The sequence below is a fragment of the Phyllobates terribilis genome, unplaced genomic scaffold, assembly GCF_046119375.1.
Source record: "Phyllobates terribilis strain yellow unplaced genomic scaffold, ASM4611937v1 Scaffold_1__5_contigs__length_1240528914, whole genome shotgun sequence".
NCBI classification, from domain to species: Eukaryota; Metazoa; Chordata; class Amphibia; order Anura; family Dendrobatidae; genus Phyllobates; species Phyllobates terribilis.
The window spans coordinates 260,607,104-260,623,883 of record NW_027362761.1 but is presented as its reverse complement, the minus strand read 5'-3'; the positions used below and the strand labels follow the sequence as shown (position 1 = coordinate 260,623,883).

Genomic DNA, 16,780 nt, shown 5'->3' with positions numbered 1-16,780 from the left:
TAGTGCAGCAGAGGGGGGGGTGTATAGTGTAGAGCTGTGTGTAGTTGTAGTGCAGCAGAGGGGGTGTGTGTATAGTGTAGAGCTGTGTGTAGTTTTAGTGCAGCAGAGGGGCTGTGTGTAGTTGTAGTGCAGCAGAGGGGGGTGTATAGTGTAGAGCTGTGTGTAGTTGTAGTGCAGCAGAGGGGCTGTGTGTAGTTGTAGTGCAGCAGAGGGGGTGTGTGCAGTTGTAGTGCAGCAGAGTGGGGGTGTGTATAGTGTAGAGCTGTGTGTAGATGTAGTGCAGCAGAGGGGGGGTGTAGTTGTAGTGCAGCAGAGGGGGGGGTGTATAGATGTAGTGCAGCAGAGGGGGTGTGTGCAGTTGTAGTGCAGCAGAGGGGGTGTGTGTATAGTGTAGAGCTGTGTGTAGATGTAGTGCAGCAGAGGGGGTGTGTGTAGCTGTAGTGCAGCACAGGGGTGTGTGTAGTTGTAGTGCAGCAGAGGGGGTGTGTGTATAGTGTAGAGCTGTGTGTAGATGTAGTGCAGCAGAGGGGGGTGTGTGTAGTTGTAGTGCAGCACAGGGGTGTGTGTAGTTGTAGTGCAGCAGAGGGGGTGTGTGTATGGTGTAGAGCTGTGTGTAGATGTAGTGCAGCAGAGGGGGTGTGTGCAGTTGTAGTGCAGCAGAGGGGGTGTGTGTATAGTGTAGAGCTGTGTGTAGTTGTAGTGCAGCAGAGGGGGTGTGTGTATAGTGTAGAGCTGTGTGTAGTTGTAGTGCAGCAGAGGGGCTGTGTGTAGTTGTAGTGCAGCAGAGGGGGTGTGTGTATGGTGTAGAGCTGTGTGTAGATGTAGTGCAGCAGAGGGGGTGTGTGCAGTTGTAGTGCAGCAGAGGGGGTGTGTATAGTGTAGAGCTGTGTGTAGTTGTAGTGCAGCAGAGGGGGTGTGTGTATAGTGTAGAGCTGTGTGTAGTTGTAGTGCAGTAGAGGGGGTGTGTGTATAGTGTAGAGCTGTGTGTAGTTGTAGTGCAGCAGAGGGGCTGTGTGTAGTTGTAGTGCAGCAGAGGGGGTGTGTGTAGTTGTAGTGCAGCAGAGGGGGGGTGTATAGTGTAGAGCTGTGTGTAGATGTAGTGCAGCAGAGGGGTGTGTATAGTGAAGAGCAGTGTGTGTAGTTGTAGTGCAGCAGAGGGGGTGTGTGTAGATGTAGTGCAGCAGAGGGGGGGTGTATAGTGTAGAGCTGTGTGTAGTTGTAGTGCAGCAGAGGGGGTGTGTGTAGATGTAGTGCAGCAGAGGGGGGTGTATAGTGTAGAGCTGTGTGTAGTTGTAGTGCAGTAGAGGGGGTGTGTGTATAGTGTAGAGCTGTGTGTAGTTGTAGTGCAGCAGAGGGGCTGTGTGTAGTTGTAGTGCAGCAGAGGGGGTGTGTAGTTGTAGTGCAGTAGAGGGGGTGTGTGTAGTTGTAGTGCAGCAGAGGGGGTGTGTGTAGTTGTAGTGCAGCAGAGGGGGGGTGTATAGTGTAGAGCTGTGTGTAGATGTAGTGCAGCAGAGGGGTGTGTATAGTGAAGAGCAGTGTGTGTAGTTGTAGTGCAGCAGAGGGGGTGTGTGTAGATGTAGTGCAGCAGAGGGGGGGTGTATAGTGTAGAGCTGTGTGTAGTTGTAGTGCAGCAGAGGGGGTGTGTGTAGATGTAGTGCAGCAGAGGGGGGTGTATAGTGTAGAGCTGTGTGTAGTTGTAGTGCAGCAGAGGGGCTGTGTGTAGTTGTAGTGCAGCAGAGGGGGTGTGTAGTTGTAGTGCAGCAGAGGGGGTGTGTGTATAGTGTAGAGCTGTGTGTAGTTGTAGTGCAGCAGAGGGGCTGTGTGTAGTTGTAGTGCAGCAGAGGGGGTGTGTAGTTGTAGTGCAGTAGAGGGGGTGTGTGTATAGTGTAGAGCTGTTTGTAGTTGTAGTGCAGCAGAGGGGCTGTGTGTAGTTGTAGTGCAGCAGAGGGGGTGTGTAGTTGTAGTGCAGTAGAGGGGGTGTGTGTATAGTGTAGAGCTGTGTGTAGTTGTAGTGCAGTAGAGGGGGTGTGTGTATAGTGTAGAGTTGTGTGTAGTTGTAGTGCAGCAGAGGGGCTGTGTGTAGTTGTAGTGCAGCAGAGGGGGTGTGTAGTTGTAGTGCAGTAGAGGGGGTGTGTGTATAGTGTAGAGTTGTGTGTAGTTGTAGTGCAGCAGAGGGGCTGTGTGTAGATGTAGTGCAGCAGAGGGGTGTGTATAGTGAAGAGCAGTGTGTGTAGTTGTAGTGCAGCAGAGGGGGGTGTATAGTGTAGAGCTGTGTGTAGATGTAGTGCAGCAGAGGGGTGTGTATAGTGTAGAGCTGTGTGTAGTTGTAGTGCAGCAGAGGGGGTGTGTGTAGATGTAGTGCAGCAGAGGGGGGGTGTAAAGTGTAGAGCTGTGTGTAGTTGTAGTGCAGCAGAGGGGGTGTGTGTAGTGTAGAACAGTGTGTTTTAGTTGTGCACTTTTACATCCTCATAACAAAACGCCAAGAAGCTCCTCCCCCACACGTGACTGATCACATGGTCATGCTCATGACGTCATCAAAGGTCCATTAGCTCAGTAGGAGTTTGGTGTGTACTCTTCCGACATTATGGCAGAAGGGGGAGTGGAGACGGAGACGGAGGCTGATGTGAGGGAACGAGTGCAGGTATGTGGGGGGCTCCAGGCTGCGGCAGAGCACTGTGCTCTCAGGCCTAGTAATGGTCGCCGTCATTCTCTGGTTACTGTCACAGACTGGCCACATGTATCAGCCTGCTGGGGCGTGCTGCCCGGTGTGGTGCTGTGCGGGGCACACGGCCTCCTGGCCACTTATTACTGCAGACTTTCTATCTCACTTCTGTCACTTTTTCTTCCCTTATTGTTTGTTGCTATAGCAACCCAGACTGTCAGCCGCTGTCTGGTTGTGCAGGGTGTAGCTGGAGCCTGTGTTATAGGAGCTAACACTACTGTTGTCAGGTACTCCCAGCAGCATAGTGCCAGACATGGAGCGCTGCACACAGTAACCCATCATGGACTGCTCCTGAGCTGCTCCTGCAGTCACCTCCTCTCCTTGTACTAGGAGTAATGAACAGCCCACAGTCTGCTACAGACAGTTCATGTGTCCTGTGCCGGCCGCAGGCAATCAGTTACAGGGCTATTCCTAAAGATGATCTATTCCCCACCCATGGGACAGGCAATACCTTGCTGATCGCTCCCTGTCATCTGGAGAGGGCTTGTCCAGTCTAAAATGACACTTGTGAATGCGCACATTGCATGCTGTGAGGATTCGCTGGTGTCCGCGCCACCAGTGGGTGGTTAAGTAACCGTAGGTATGCGATATGCATAATCCCGGACACATCCCAACTAGACTGTTTCTGGCCTCGCTCAATACACTTGCATTGCACGAGGTCCCGCCCATCTAGTCAGATTGTGGCCGGAAGCATGCGCGTAGCGTACGCATGGTCACATGACACATCAAGACTGGCGTTTTGCATGCCAACCTAAATGTATGGAGCTCTTCAGTAAGATGTACTTCTGAAAGCACCACTCCAGTGTTTTTTTTTTGAGTGGTGCTTTAAATGTAAGTCCCCTGCCCCCAGTCATATACTAGCCCTCCAGCGTCTTCAGTTTTTTGGCGCCGCTCCGGTCCCGCGGCCCCATATTGTGACCGCAGTTTCTGACTGGCCAGAAGTCAGACGCTACGTCACAAGCTCTTAGTACAAGTCTATGAGAGCCAGAACAAGGCACCCATAGACTTACATTAATTAGTGACCCCCAGCTCACTCCATGAAACACTGGAGCAGCTGGCAGGTGACAAACTGCAGGTGATGGACCGGAGTGGTGGTGAAAACACCAGAAGGTGAATATCAGAAAGGGCTTGGATTTTAACCCCTTTACACCCCTCAAGGTGCTGAAAACCACGTTCAAGAAGTTTATTAACCCTTCAGGTGTTTCACAGGAATTTTTGGAGCGTGGAATAAAAAAATGAACACAAATTTTTTTCTCAAAAATGTTACTTTAGACCCAATTTTTTTTTTTATTTTCGCATGGGTAACAGGAAAAAATGGACCCCAAAATTTGTTGTGCTATTTCCCCTGGGCACGCAGATACCCCATATGTGGGGAAAAACCACTGTTTGGGCGCACTGCAGGGTTCGGAAGGGAAGGAGCGCCATTTGACTTTTTGATTGTAAAATTTGCTTGAATAATTAGCGGACGCCATGTTGCTTTTGGAGAGCCCCTGATGTGCCTGAACGGTGGAAACCCCCCACAAGTGACACCATTTTGGAAACTAGACCCCTCAGGGAACTTATCTAGATGTGTGGTGAGCACCTTGAACCCCCAGGTGCTTCACAGAAGTTTGTAACATGGAGCGGTGAAAATAAAAAAATCTAACTTTTTCCACAAAAATGATGTTTTAGCCCCATTTTTTTTATTTTCACAAGGGTAAGAGGAGAAAATGGACCCCAAAAACTTTCTCCTGAGTAAGCCAATACCCCATATGTGGGGAAAATACAGTGTTTGGGCGCACGGCAGAGTTCAGCATGGAAGGAGCACTGTGTGACTTTTTGAACGCAAAATTGTCTGGAATCGAGAGCGGATGCCATGTCGCTTTTGGAGAGCCCCTGATGTGCCTTAATAGTGGAAACCCCCCACAAGTGACCTCATTTTAGAAACTACACCCCTTAAGGATTTTATCAAGAGGTTATAGTGAACATCTTGAACCCAGAGGTACGACACATTCAATATGATGACCTAATGTTATCAATTTCTAAGTTGTCATTAGTCTTGAGCGCAAGTGCTCGCTACTTGAGTTTGCATCAGGTACTCAGGTATGCACCATGTACTGCGTGTGCTCGAGTGACATGCTCGAGTCCCCACCCGCATGTTTCACAGTTATTAGACACCCAAAATAAAACATGCGGGGATCGCTCGTGCATGGCAGGCGATCCCAGCAACGTTTTTTTGGCCGCGAAGCATATGGGGCAGAGACTCGAGCATGTCACTCAAGCACCCGATGCAAACTTAAGTAGCGAGTACTTGCGCTGAACACTAGTTGCCATATCATCATCCTTTTTTTTACTTTTGAAAAAAATCTTAACCCCAGCCCTAACCCTAGAGTTTATTTTTTACGCCGTTCCTTGTGCGGTATAAGTGATTAGATGACTTTATTCTTCGGGTCGGTGCGATTGCAGAGATACCAGAATCATATTGGGTTTTTATGATTGACAGCTGTCACACACTAAAAGACGCATTTTTTTGTAAAATCTAGTTTTTGCGTCGCCATATTTTGAGAGCTATAATTTTTCCATATTTTGCCCGACAGAGTCATGTAATGGCTTGTGTTCTGCAGGATGAGTTGACGTTTGTATTGGTGCCATTTTCAGGCACGTGACATTTTGTGATCGCTTTCTATTCCGATTTTTGGGAGGCAGAATAAACAAAAACCAATAATTCAGGAATTGTGTTTTTTTTTTTTTATAATTTTTTTTATTCTGTTCCATGTGTGGTAAAATTGATAAGGCTGCTTTATTCTTCAGGTCAGTGCGTTTACAGCGGTACCACATTTATATAGTTTTTCTATGTTTTGACCCTTTTACATAATAAAAGCAATTTTGTAGAAAAAAATTATTTTTTTGCATCGCTTTATTCTGAGAGCTATAACTTTTTTATTTTTCGGCCGATGGAGCTATATGGTGGATTGTTTTTTGTGGGACGAGATGACGTTTTCAGCGGTACCATTTTTATTTATATGCGTCTTTTTGATCGCGTGTGTTATTCCATTTTTTTGTTTGGCGGTATGATGATAAAGCATTGTTTTTTGCTTTGTTTTTTTTTTTCTACCGTGTTCACTGAAGGGCGTGAACTAGTGGGACAGTTTTATAGGTCAGGTTGTTCCGGACTAGGCGATACCAAATATGTGTACTTTTATTGTTTTTTTCATAATAATATTTATTTATATTTTTATTTTTGGTGGATTATTTTTTATTTTTTTAGGTTTTTTTTTTTCACTTTGACACTTTTTTTTTTTACTTTTAAACTTTGTCCCACTATGGGACTTTCACTCTTTTTATTCTGATCGCCTGCATAGCACAGGAATGGAGCACCATCCCTGTGCTATGCAGGCTGTCAGCTCTGCACAGGGAGAAGATAGTTTGGTCATGCACTGCGCAAGACCAAAATATCTTCCTGCTGTCTGGTGACCAGGATGTTGTCATGACGGTGCGGGACCACTCCCTGCACATAGTACCGGGTGTCAGCTGTGACAATCAGCTGTGACAATCAGCTGACACCCGGCGGCGATCGCGCTCGCACAGCCTGTGTGCGGGCGCGATCGCAAAGACATACTAATACGTTTCAGGCTCTTAAAGCCCAGGGCGCAGATACGTATTAGTACGTCTTGGGCTTTAATAGGGTTAAAAAAAATTCACCAAAATTTTACTTTAGACCCCAATTTTTTTTATTTTCGCAAGGGTGTGCTATTCCTCCTGAGCACAACAATACCCCATATGTGGGGGAAAACCATTGTTTGGGTGCACAGCAGGGTTCGGAAGGGAAGGAGCACCATTTGACTTTTCGAATGTAAAATTTGATTGAGTAATTAGCGGACGTCATGTTGCTTTTGGAGAGTCCCTGATGTGCCTAAATGGTGGAAACGCCCCACAAGTGACACCATTTTGGAAACTAGACCACTCAGGGAACTTTTATAGATGTGTGGTGAGCACCCTGAACCCCGAGGTGCTTCACAGAAGTTTATAACATGGAGCCGTGAAAATAAAAATGTTTTTCCACAAAAATGATATTTTAGCGCCAAATTTTTTATTTTCACAATGCTATGAGGAGAAAATGGACCTCAAAAACATTTGTGCAATTTCTCCTGAGTAAGCCAATACCCCATATGTGGGGAAAATACACTATTTGGGCACATGTCAGGGTTCAGAAGGGAAGGAGCACGATGTGACTTTTTGAACGCAAAATTGGCTGGAATTGAGAGCAAACGCCATGTCTCGTTTGGAGCGCACCCTGATGCGCCTAAACAGTGGAAACTCCCCACAAATGACCCCATTTTGGAAACTAGACCCCTCAAGGATTTTATCAAGGGGTATAGTGAGCATTTTGAACCCAGAGGTATGAGAAAATTTGATAACATCAGGTCATCATATTGAATAAGTTGTCATTAATCTTGAGTGCAAGTGCTCGCTACTTGAGTTTGCATCGGGTACTCAGGTATGCACCAAGTATCGCGGGTGCTCGAGCACCCGCCCCGCACGTTTCACGGTTGTTAGACACCCAAAAAAAAACATGCGGGGATCGCTCGTGCATGGCAGGTGATCCCAGCGAGGTTTTTTGGCCACGAAGCATATGGGGAGGAGATTCGAGCATGTCACTTGAACACCCGCTATACTCGGTGCATACCCGAGCACCCGATGCAAACTCAAGTAGCGAGCACTTGCGGTGAACACTAGTCGCCATATCGTCGTCATTTTTTTTTTTTCTTTACTTTCGAAAAAATCCCAACCCTTGCACAACCGTCGGTGCGATACCAGATTTATAGCTGGTTTTTATTATTGATAGCTGTCACACACTGAAAGCCATTTATTTTTTTATTTTTTTGGCACAAACTAGTTTTTGCATCACCATATTTTGAGAACTATAATTTTTCCATATTTTGGCCGATAGTCATGTGGAGGAAGAATAAACAAAAGCCAACAATTCAGGAGTTTTTAAAAAAAAAAAAAAATTTTAAATGCCGTTCCACGTGTGATAAAATTGATAAGGCAGCTTTATTCTTCAGGTCAATACGTTTACACCAGTACCACATATATATATATATATATATATATATATATATATATATATATATATATATATATATATATATATTTTTTTTATGTTTTGGCGCTTTTACACAATAAAAGCTATTTTATCGAAAAAATTATATTTTTTTGCATCGCTTTATTCTGAGATCTGTAACTTTTTTATTTTTCGGCTGATGGAGCTGTATGGTGGCTTGTTTTTTTGCGGGTCAAGATGACGTTTTCAGCGGTACCATTTTTATTTATATTCGGCATTTAGATCGCGTTTTATTCCATTTTTTGCTTGGCGGTGTGATGATAAAGCAGCATTTTTTGCTTCTTTTTTATTTTTTTACCATGTTCACTAAAGGGGTTAACTAGTGGGACAGTTTTATAGATCAGGTCGTTCCCTGCCGCGGTGATACCAAATATGTGTCCTTTTATTGTTTTTTCATAACAATATTTATTGATGGCTCCATTATATTTTTATTTTTTGGGGATTATTTTTTTGCTATACAGGATGTCAGCACTGTCACGACCTGGCCTCAGACAGCGCGGGACGCCGGGGAAGAGGTAAGTACTGGCACTTACCTCCGGAATGCTGCGATCGACTTCGATCGCAGCATTTTGGGGGTTAATGTGCTGGGAGCGGTACAGGACCACTCCCAGCACATTGTCACCGCTGACACCCGGTACTATCAGCTGACACCCGGCGGCCATCGCGCACGCATAGCCGCCAGGGCGTATTAATACGTACCTGGCTCTTAAAGCCCATGGCGCAGGTACGTATTACTACGCCCTGGGCTTTAAAGGGGTTAAGCACCACTCCAGCAGTGAAATAAAAGAAAAAACGCTGCAGTGGTGCTTTAATGAATTTGGCTCATCTTTCAGCTGCTGTGTGCTAGTGTAAGAAAAGTCCTCTGTTGCCCCACTTTTAATGTGTAAATTATGATGAATTTATCTGATTTGACCGCTCCTGATCTATGGGATTGGTGTAAAAACATCAAACATTGCAACAAACGTTTTGCACAAGTACAAGTTGCTCCAAAAATGTAGCAATTTGTGCACAGTAGGGAATTCATATTGTGGAATTTAATGCTATAATATGAAGCAGTTGAGTCCTCAGGGTCTAACTTGATGTTATACCTTGAACTGTTAGTGGTGTGCCCCACCTAACCTGTGGACAGATGATTTGCTAGATTAGGGCAATCCCTTTACAATGATTCATATCTTGGCGCTTCTGTCTTTTAGCAGCTACTTTTCTATTGCAGGAACTAGTAGACAAACTTTATAATTTCCGGGACCACTATTTTGAAACCCACAGTGTGGAAGATGCTATCCGGAAACAATATGACGTGAAGGAAGAAATGGAGCAAACCATCTTTTTGATGGATGAGGTTGATGGTAAGGCAAAACAATGTAATCCTTCTGGACTAGTTTTTTTTTTGTATAAATTTTAATGCTTAGGGTATGTTCACACTTGTGTTTTCATATTCCATTTGTATGTTCCATTTTTTTAAATATACGGGAGCGATTAATGTAAAAAATAGTTACGTTGCCTCACTGATGCAAGTGGAAGCAGAGGAGCCCCATTGATTATTATCAGATACATCTTGGTTTCGTTATGTCCGTTTTTACAACCCCAATTCCAAAAAAGTTGGGACGCTATGTAAAATGTAAAGAAATCAAGAATACTATTATTTGGAAATCCCTTATAGCCATTTTTTTACTCAAAACTCAACACGGATCAGAAGATGAAAGTCGGATGTTTTTTTTCACTTAATTTCATTTGTAAGAAATAACTGATTGATGGCCGCAGTACATCTCAAATAATTTATTTTTTTTAAGTCGGATTACTTCTGTCTGCTTGTTGTGATGCCATTCCCTGGTGATTTTAGTAAACCGGAAGCAAATGTTTGTCAGCTATAAGGAAGAAAATTGTGTTTGACTTTGTTTTATCCCTTTTAAATGTTAGTTTTCAACATTTGCTGGGCCAAATGTTTGCATATTTTGTCTTGGGTAGTCAGGGTAGTCAAATTTTGGCTACAATTTTTTTTTTTTTTTTTGTGTTTTTAGGTTAAAACATGACAAAGATCAAGCCAAATTTATCACCATATGTCAGGAAGCTTATTATTCTGAGAGTGAAGTCAGGCAAAAGCCAAAAAGAGGTAGCTATGGAATTCACCTGCTCCCAGAGTCAAGTGTCACGTATATTAAAGAAAGAAAAAGAAGGTTATGGAACAGCTGACAAACCTAGAAGTGGACGACCAAGGAAAGCTTCCTCCAGAGATGATCACATTATTAAGAAAAAGTCAGTATCTGATGTCCATAAAAGTGTTGTACAGATTTCACATGAAATCAATGAAGAATATGGGGTCAAAGTGAGTCACCAAACTGTGGTGCGATGGCTAAGAGCAGTAGGGTTGAATGCACGAGGTTACAGTCAAGATGCCTTTCATCTCTGCAAAGAACCGGAGGGTCCGACTTGAGTTTGCCAAGGAACACAGCCAATGGAAAGAGACAGATTGGTCTAAGGTGTTATGGTCAGATGAATCCAAGTTCAATCTGTTTAGTAGTGATGGCAAGCACTATATATACCGGCCAATTGAAAAACGTAATGATGTAAGGTACCAAACACCTACAGTGAAACATGGTGGTGGCAATGTCATGGTTTGTGGCTGCTTTTCTCCATTTGCCTTTGGCCCTCTGCATAGAATTGATGGAAATATGAATGCTACCATGTACAAGGATATACTGGAGAATGTAATGCTGCCACATGGTAAAACCAAAGTAGGCAGGGGATGGAAATTCCAGCAAGATAATGATCCTAAGAACACATCCAATTTAGTAAAAAATTGGTTAGCAAAGAAAAATGTTCGCCTGTTGCAATGGCCAAGCCAATCACCTGATTTAAACCCTATAGAGCACCTTTGGGATGAATTGGGGTGATGAGTGTGGGCCTGTACCCATAGCAATAAAGATGAATTATTTGCAAATGGAATGGAGCAAGATCCCTCAACATGTCTTGAATACCCTAGTGGCTTCAATGACCCGTCGGTGCGGTGCAGTAATTAAAGCATGAGGTTATGCTACAAAACACTAAGTTATGGCATTGTAAACAATGAATTACTCTCCATGTTGTGATCAGTAAATAGTATATGCAAAAATATTAACTGTCAGTTTTCTTTAAATAACCATACCTATATTCAAAAGCATTTTGGTGAAAATTAAGGTCTTACTTGATGACAACTTCATGCACTTTCAATTCATCACCAGGAAAATGGCATCACAACAACCAGACAGAAGTAATCACACTTTAAAAAAAATAAATAAATAAATAAACTTTTGGTCGCCACTGGAAAAAGTGCATGTTAGAGAGTCAGATGCAAAGATGGTCAGAGGTTCACCAATCTGTGAACAACTGCATCTAAAATTATGAAACAATTTGAGAAAAAAGTTCCTCAATGTAAAATTGCAAAGTCTTTGAATATTCTACTATTTACAGTATATAATATCAGCAAAAGATTGCAATACTGGAGAAATCCAAGTGACAAGTCAATATTGGGTGCTAATCTATGGGCCCTCACTTGGCACCAAATTAAAAACTGGCATTATTCGGTCATGCAAATCACTGCATGGGCTCAGCAATACTTCCAGAAATTGTCTGTGAACACAGTTCACAGTGCAATCTACAAATACAAGTCAAGGATAACTTGTCAGCACGATTTTGTAATGTAACATAAAGACATGGCTGTAATTGCGGTGTAATACTGATTACATTGATACCTTTGGTGAAGCAATCCGCTTTGTGGTTCTTCATTAATCACCATTTGAAGTTCTTGATAATTAGATTTCGGTGCACAGGGGCCAGACTGTACACTGGGTCTTCTCTGATTCCCCGTCCCCCCTGCCTGCCTCCGGTCTGTAAATGACAGGACACTGCATTTTTAGTGAGCTGCCTCCTCTTTTTAAAATAGGAGGCAGGAGGAGGGGCCAGGGAATCAGAGACAGGGGGGACAAGACCCAGTGTACAGTCCGGCCCCTGTGCACCAAAGTCTGATTAGCAGAAAACCTCAAATGGTGATTATAGAAGAAACACAAAGCAGATTTATTCGTACTCCCATGACCGCACCATAAGAGAGGATCCGCCCATCAAGGACAGGAAACCTACAGGTTAAAAAGGGTGGCACCTCTCTCCCGCCTCAGTTTAGATTTCCTGTCCTTGATGGGAGACCTCTCAGGCTTATCTGCATGATGAAGGATGAATTCTTTCCAGAGCCCCTAATAAAGAAAAGAGAAAAAAAAGAAAAACACACAGGTACCAGGTGTGGCCAGTATAAAAAGTTCCTGGCAACATACGGAGGTGCTTCCCAGCCCATTGTTTTTTGCCTTGTTAAACATGGGAGATACACAGGAGCAGCTATCACCTCAGCAAGAGCAACTGCTGCAGGAGCAGCTCTCTGGGGAGCCCTCACAACTGGCGGTGCAACGACGTTCCCGGTCTGGGTCCAATCGTTTGGCTAGAAAATTCACCGCAAAAAGCAGGAAAGAAGGTCCGGTGGTTCAGCGTGATTCTCCGCCGGTTAAGATGGATTCTTCTGCGGTACCAAATATTGAATGGGGTAAGTGGAATGTTAGTGAAAGTTCTACTAATTCTTCTTCCTCCTTCTCTATCTATAACTTTCTTTCAGAGCAAGAAATGTTTATTTAAGTCTAAGCAGAAGGAATGTGCCCTATGCAGCAATCTGCTCCCTGATGCGTATGTTAAGAAATTGTGCCAACCTTGTATTGACATGGTAATGACCGAAGAAACTCCGGGGTTTTCCTTAGGCCTAAAGACTTTAATTAGAAAAGAAATAGGCAAGGCTTTGCAAGGGAATTCTGAGTCCAGGCATGTTCCCCGGGACCCTCAGCCAGGCTTGGACTCTGATATTTCAAACATTTCTTCCTCCTCTCTCTCTTCCTCTGATAGCAAGTCGGATAGACAGTGTTTTCCTCTGCAGGAGGTTGATGCCTTGGTGAAAGCTGTCCGGACTACCATGGGCATTGTAGACACAAGACCAGAAAAATCTGTAGAGGATGTAATGTTTGGGGTATTAGGTCAAAAGAAGAAGATGTTTCCCCATAAACACAATAGTCAAAGATCTCATTGATAGAGAGTGGCAAAAGCCAGACAGGAAGGGCAGCGTTCCTCCCTCTTTCAAAAGGAGGTATCCATTTGACGATGCCGCTTGTACCTCTTGGTCAAAAGCACCAAGGTTAGATGTTGCCATTGCTAAGGCATCAAAAAGTCTTCTCTCCCATTTGACGACATGGGAGCATTGAGAGACCCCCCCCCTAGACAGACGAGCCGATACCTTCCTGAAAGGTGCATGGGAGACAGCTGCAGGAGCCCTGAAACCAGCAGTGGCAGCCACCTGCACATCCAGAGCCCTGATGGTTTGGCTGGAACAGTTAGACAATCAACTAAAGGAGGGTGTCTCCAGGAAGAAGATTATTTCTTCCCTTCCCCTGGTACAGGGTGCAGTGGCCTTTCTTGTTGATGCGTCTGCGGACTCGGTTAGACTGGCAGCAAAATCATCAGCTCTATCAAATGCTGCTCGGCGAGCCCTTTGGATTAAATGCTGGCCTGGAGATGTACAAACGAAGTCTAGGCTTTGTACAATTCCTTGCGAGGGGGAATATCTTTTTGGCCAGACCATGGACGAACTGTTGGAAAAAGCCGGAGATCCTAAGAAGGGATTCCCATCTGTACCTCGACCCTCTTTTAAGAAATCGTTTCGGAAAAAGAAATTCCTCCGAAGAAGATTTTTCAGAGAACAAGAAAAATTCGAAGAAAGAGGTCGTAAAGGTAGAGGCCTACTCTTTTGTTCTTCTTCCAAAAATGAGCAGAAGCCAGGGAAATCCCAGTCGGCCCAGGTGAGAGAGAGAGATTGTCGTTATTTTTCCCAGCTTGGGAACTTATTTCACATAGTAATTGGATTTTGAGCCTGATTAGATTTGGTCTTAAATTTCAATTTCTAACTCTTCCTTGCAGAAGATTCATGACTGTTCCCTCTAGCTCCTCCCCAGAGCGGCAGACTGCCCTCATATCGGAAATTCAAGTCCTAATAAAGAAAAATGTCCTGATTGAGGTTCCGGATTCAGAAGAGGGTCGCGGATTCTACTCCCCGCTCTTCCTGGTCCCCAAACCAGATGGGTGTTTCAGGACAATCATAAATTTAAGATCTTTAAATAGCTTTGTTAAAATAGACACCTTTAAAATGGAATCCTTAAAAACGATAATAAAATTACTTTTTCCCCACTGTTATATGGTAGTTCTGAATCTTTAACCCCTTAAGCCCCGCGGGTGGTTTGCACGTTAATGACCGGGCCAATTTTTACAATTCTGACCACTGTCACTTTATGAGGTAATTACTCTGGAACGCTTCAACGGATCCCCCTGATTCTGAGATTGTTTTTTCGTGACATATTGTACTTCATGATTGTGGAAAAATTTCTTCGATATCACTTGCGTTTATTTGTGAAAAAAACGGAAATTTGGCGAAAATTTTGAAAATTTTGCAATTTTCAAAATTTGAATTTTTAAGCCCTGAAATCAGAGCGATATGTCACACAAGAGTTAATAAATAACATTTCCCACATGTCTACTTTACATCAGCACAATTTTGGAACCAAAATTTTTTTTTTGTTAGGGAGCTATAAGGGTTAAAAGTTGACCAGCGATTTCTCATTTTTCCAACAAAATTTACAAAACCATTTTTTTAGGGACCACATCACATTTGAAGTCACTTTGAGAGGTCTTTATGACAGAAAATACCCAAAAGTGACACCATTCTAAAAACTGCACCCCTCAAGGTGCTCAAAACCACATTCAAGAACTTTATTAACCCTTCAGGTGCTTCACAGGAATTTTTTGAATGTGGAAGAAAAAAATGAACATTTAACTTTTTTCACAAAAATGTTACTTTAGACCCAATTTTTTTTATTTTCACAGGGGTAACAAGAAAAAATGGACCCCAAAATTTGTTGTGCAATTTCCCCTGGGCACGCAGATACCCAATATTTGGGGAAAAAATACTGTTTGGGCGCACGGCAGGGCTCGGAAGGGAAGGAGCGCCATTTGACTTTTTGATTGTAAAATTTGCTTGAATAATTAGCGGACGCCATGTTGTGTTTGGAGAGCCCATGTGTGCCCAAACTTTGGAGCTCCCCCACAAGTGACCCCATTTTGGAAACTAGACCCCCCAAGGCACCTTTCTAGATGCATAGTGAGCACTTGGAACCCCCAGGTGCTTCACAAATTGATTCGTAACAATGAAAAAGTGAAAAAAAAAACACTTTTTCATTTTTATGAATCAATTTGTGAAGCACCTGAGGGTTCCAAGTGCTCACAATGCATCTAGATAGGTGCCTTGGGGGGTCTAGTTTCCAAAATGGGGTCACTTGTGGGGGAGCTCCAATGTTTGGGCACACAGCGGCTCTCCAAACGCAACATGGTGTCGCTAACAATTTGAGCCTATTTTCCGTTAAATTTGTTAGAGGACACCATGTTGCATTTAGAGAGTCCCTGTGTGCCCAAACATTGGAGCTCCCCCACAAGTGACCCCATTTTGGAAACTAGACCCCCCAAGGCACCTATCTAGATGCATAGTGAGCACTTGGAACCCCCAGGTGCTTCACAAATTGATTCGTAACAATGAAAAAGTGAAAAAAAAAACACTTTTTCATTTTTACGAATCAATTTGTGAAGCACCTAGGGGTTCCAAGTGCTCACTATGCATCTAGATAGGTGCCTTGGGGGGTCTAGTTTCCAAAATGGGGTCACTTGTGGGGGAGCTCCAATGTTTGGGCACACAGGGACTCTCTAAATGCAACATGGTATCCGCTAACAAATTGAATGGAAAATCGGCTCAAATTGTTAGCGGACGCCACATTGCGTTTGGAGAGCCCCTCTGTGCCCAAACTTTGGAGCTCCCCCACAAGTGACCCCATTTTGGAAACTAGACCCCCCAAGGCACCTTTCTAGATGCATAGTGAGCACTTGGAACCCCCAGGTGCTTCACAAATTGATTCGTAATAATGAAAAAGTGAAAAAAAAAAAACACTTTTTCATTTTTACGAATTAATTTGTGAAGCACCTAGGGGTTCCAAGTGCTCACTATGCATCTAGATAGGTGCCTTGGGGGGTCTAGTTTCCAAAATGGGGTCACTTGTGGAGGAGCTCCAATGTTTGGGCACACAGGGACTCTCCAAATGCAACATGATATCCGCTAACAATTTGAGCCGACAATTTGTTAGCGGATATCATGTTGCATTTGGAGAGCCCGTGATGTGCCTAAACAGTGGAGCTCCCCCACAAGTGTCCCCATTTTGGAAACTATACCCCTCAAAGATTTTATTAAGGTGTATAGTGAACATTTTGAACCCAGAGGTACGGCACATTATTTGTTTACATTAGGTCATCATATTGAATAAGTTGTCATTATTCTTGAGCGCAAGTGCTCGCTACTTGAGTTTGCATCGGGTACTCAGGTATGCACCATGTACAGCGTGTGCTCGAGTGACATGCTCGAGTCCCTGCTCCGCATGTTTCACGGTTATTATACACCCAAAAAAAAACATGAGGGGATCGCTCGTGCATGGCAGGCAATCCCCGTAAAGTTTTTTGGCCGCGAAGCATATGGGGCAGAGACTCGAGCATGTCACTCAAATACCCACGATACTAAATGCATACCAGAGCACCCGATGCAAACTCAAGTAGCGAGCACTTGCTCTCAACACTAGTCGCCATATCGTCATCTTTTTTTCTTACTTTTGAAAAAAATCCCAACCCCAGCCCTAGCCCCAGCACAACCCTAGCCCCAAACCCAGCCCTAACCCTAGCCCAATCCTAACTCAAGAGATTATTTTTGACGCCGTTCCTTGTGCGGTATAAGTGATTAGACGACTTTATTCTTCGGGTCGGTGTGATTACAGCAATGCCAGAATCATATGGGGTTTTTATGACTG

At 43.9% G+C, this 16,780-nt stretch overlaps 1 protein-coding gene across 1 annotated transcript in view; it reads left to right on the top strand.

Moving 5' to 3' along the window:
- The first annotated feature begins 2,487 nt into the window (after positions 1-2,487).
- Positions 2,488-16,780, top strand: part of TTC5 (tetratricopeptide repeat domain 5) — a 29,424-nt gene continuing 15,131 nt past the window's right edge. Inside the window, exons 1-2 of the mRNA XM_073671396.1 lie at positions 2,488-2,641; positions 9,040-9,172. Coding sequence (XP_073527497.1) covers positions 2,585-2,641; positions 9,040-9,172 — 190 coding nt within the window. The 5' untranslated portion in view covers positions 2,488-2,584. The remainder of the gene's footprint in view (positions 2,642-9,039; positions 9,173-16,780) is intronic.